At 49.7% G+C, this 2,948-nt stretch overlaps 2 protein-coding genes across 2 annotated transcripts in view; both read right to left on the bottom strand.

Annotated features, from left to right (window-relative positions):
* Positions 1-403, bottom strand: part of LOC107293806 (cathepsin F-like) — a 28,350-nt gene extending 27,947 nt beyond the window's left edge. The window contains exon 1 of the mRNA XM_015822989.1: positions 361-403. Within this exon, the coding sequence (XP_015678475.1) occupies positions 361-403 (43 nt within the window). The remainder of the gene's footprint in view (positions 1-360) is intronic.
* Positions 404-1,146: 743 nt separating this feature from the next.
* Positions 1,147-2,849, bottom strand: BANF1 (barrier to autointegration factor 1). Its single transcript, XM_015822993.1, has 2 exons — positions 2,634-2,849; positions 1,147-1,769 (listed from the first exon to the last, which is right to left on the bottom strand). Exons 1-2 carry the CDS (start codon positions 2,754-2,756, stop codon positions 1,623-1,625), a joined length of 270 nt encoding a protein of 89 aa, XP_015678479.1. The 5' UTR covers positions 2,757-2,849; the 3' UTR covers positions 1,147-1,622.
* Between the last annotated feature and the right edge of the window lie 99 nt (positions 2,850-2,948).

Genomic DNA, 2,948 nt, shown 5'->3' with positions numbered 1-2,948 from the left:
TTCTCCTCTAGGTTGCTTCTCTCCTTGGTTAGTTTCCGTCACTTCTTGTCTTGCTTTTTGGTGCTTTGGAAATTAGTTTGACCCCCTCGTCTTCATAGGCGTTCCTCAGATATTGGAAGATGCTATCGTGTCACCCCAGGCCCTTCTTTTCATTAAACTCCACCTACCCAATTCCTGTTAACAGTTGTATGTTTTAGCCTCCAGTTCCCTAATCATCTTTGTTGCTCTTCTCTGCACTCTTTCTAGAGTCTCAACATTTTTTTTGTTATCACGGTGACCAAAAGTGTGGCCTTACCAAGGCCTTATAAAGCAGTACAACCCTTCACATGATCTTGATTCTATTCCTCTATTAATGCAGACTAGGACTGCATTGGGCTTTTTTGACTGCTGTAGTATAGTACATTGTTGGCTCATATTTAAGTGATTGTCCACTGGGATTCCGAGGTCCCTCCCAGTTACTGGCATTAAGCCAAGTTTTACCTAGTCTGTACCTACATAGTTTTTCTTGCCTAAGTGTAAGACTTTTCCTTTCTCTACATTGCATTTCGCTTTGTTAGACAGGGCCCAGTGTTCAAGCCTGTCAAGATCCCTCTGCGAGATGCAGGCAGCACACAAAACCACGCACCCTCCGGTCTGCAGAAAAACGGAACGGAACCGGTCCCTGGTACCCAAAAGGTTGGGGACCTCTGCGATACAGAACTTTGGGGTACCCCACTGCTTACTTCCCTCTATACGGATGTAGTTCCGTCCTTGGCAACTTTAACACTTGTGGACTTCAAGTCCCAGAATTCCCCGGCCAGCTAGTATGGGAGTTGAAGTCCACAAGTGTTAAAGTTGCCAAGGACGGAACTACATCCGTATAGAGGGAAGTAAGCAGTGGGGCACCCCACAGTTCTGTATCGGGTCCAATACTTTTCAATATCTTCATAAATGACTTACTTGATCACCCTGTTGTACAGTGAGATTAAGAGAGCAACTCCTGAACTTCCTTTCAACTCAGTGAGTGATGCGGGGGGGGGGGGGGGCAGACTTGCCACATACAGTATCCCCCCACCTGAGATCCACCCCCCAACCCACAGCTCTTCCAGTAACTCTCATGCAGAACCCCCCCCCTCCCCAAAGACTTTCAAGCACCCCTGAATATTAAACACAGCTGGTTTTTATTGATTTAAAAACGTGGCATTATTTGGGTTCCTGACCTTCAGCCAGGGTGGCGTCAGGTTACACAGAGGCCTGAGAAGAGACCAAGAACGTCTCCGCCAATTTTCATTGTACAAATCTCGATTTTGGGAGTTAAACCGCAGGCTCGGGAAGGCCGAGAACTCAGCACGGGAAGAGTTAAGGAAGGATCCAACAGAGAACGCTACAAAAGGGGGGAAACCGGTCAGGGGTCAAGACTGGAACACGGTACCCTTCCGAACTCCCTCTTCGGAGGGCAGAAGTTGAGGGACATTAAAAAGGCGCAATCATTTTTGTCTAGGATTCGGAGGGAAATCCGGGAAGGAGCCTCGTGCAGGCTGCAAAGCCGAGAGGGCGTTTCTGCGGAGGAGGACCGGGGAGGGGTCAGCTGCCAGCTACCTACAGAAGCCCTCAGAGCCCCACCTGGCTTCGACCCGCAGCCCTCACAAGAAGGCATCGCACCACTCGCGCAGGCACCCGTAGCAGTCTCTGGATTGTTTGGCGTTGGCTCCGCACGTGTCCTTCAGCCATTCGCGGAAGAGGTCTTCGTCCTTCTTCAGCACTAAGAACTGGCCCAGCACTACGTAGGCCTGGGTTCAAGGGAGGGGAAAGGAAAGAAAGGGAGGGCAGTGAGTAAGAGGGACCGATGTCAGGGCGTAAAACAAAGCCACCGGGAGGCGAAAGAGTTGATCTGGAGAGTGAGATGGGTAGCAGAGAAACTTAGTAAGTCAATAAATACATTTAATAAGTAAATAAAGGTTCTGGTATCCCAGAACTGTGAAGCCCAACAGAGCAGCAAAGTTCTCAGCCTTTGACTGTGAGTTCCAATTCTGCCTAAGGTACAAAAGACAGCTACGCTCAATCACCAGGAGATGGTGAATTCTAGTCCCGCTTTAGGCACCTTGGCCCCACCCACCCTGCTGCTTTTCCAAAAGGCCCTAGAAACATGGTTCTATCCGTGATCTCCTGGGGACCCCAAATGGACAGGAGCCAATCAAGTGGCTGATTTGATTGTGTTGTCCCTGCCCTGAAGGGTGGCTGGGGTTTTTAAAACAGCTCTTTAGTATGTATGCAGAGGATTTTTAAAGTCACCCAGAGCCAACTATGTACGACTATATGAATTTATGAAATAAATTTGTGCTGGAAATGGGGCAACTACACTTCTACCCTGTATCCCCTGGGTGGGGGGGAGCTGAGGACAGGAAGGGTGGAGCATTGACCAATCCATGCCTCTTGCTCGGTTCTAGGTCCCTCAGACTGGCCTCTGGTTGGGGCACAATCATCCTGGGGCAGACCGTAGAAAAGCGAGGCTGCTCCCTCCCTCCAAAGTCACAGGAACACCACTAAAATTTCTCAAGGGCCCAAAATGATTTATCCAGGAAAAGAAAACAGCATCTGTCTTTCTCCATCTGTAATCCAGGTTTGACTTTCAGATTTAAGGGCTCAAAGGGTACCTTGTCAAACCCTTTGTCTTCCAGCTTCTTGCCAAGGACATCTCCAATCCCCGCTAAAGTGCCAACCGGCTTCTCGCCCATCGGCTCGGCCACAATGTTCCGGTGCTTCTGGCTGGTCATCATGTCGGCTGCTGCCCTGCCCTGGCTGGGAAGCAAGAGACCAAGTATCCGTTAGACAAGGAAGACTCCTGTTTAGCCAAGAATGTATTTTACTAGAGCCAAAGTGGTTGCAGCAGAAGCAAAGCTGGATCTGAGGTTTTCCTGTGCAAAAGTCACAGTTAACTTTCCCTTTCCCCCGGCCATTCCCCCCCCCCC

The sequence above is a fragment of the Protobothrops mucrosquamatus genome, unplaced genomic scaffold (genome assembly GCF_001527695.2).
Source record: "Protobothrops mucrosquamatus isolate PMUCROS unplaced genomic scaffold, P.Mucros_1.0 scaffold1737, whole genome shotgun sequence".
In the NCBI taxonomy this organism is placed as follows: domain Eukaryota; kingdom Metazoa; phylum Chordata; class Lepidosauria; order Squamata; family Viperidae; genus Protobothrops; species Protobothrops mucrosquamatus.
This window is presented reverse-complemented; position numbering and strand designations above follow the sequence as displayed.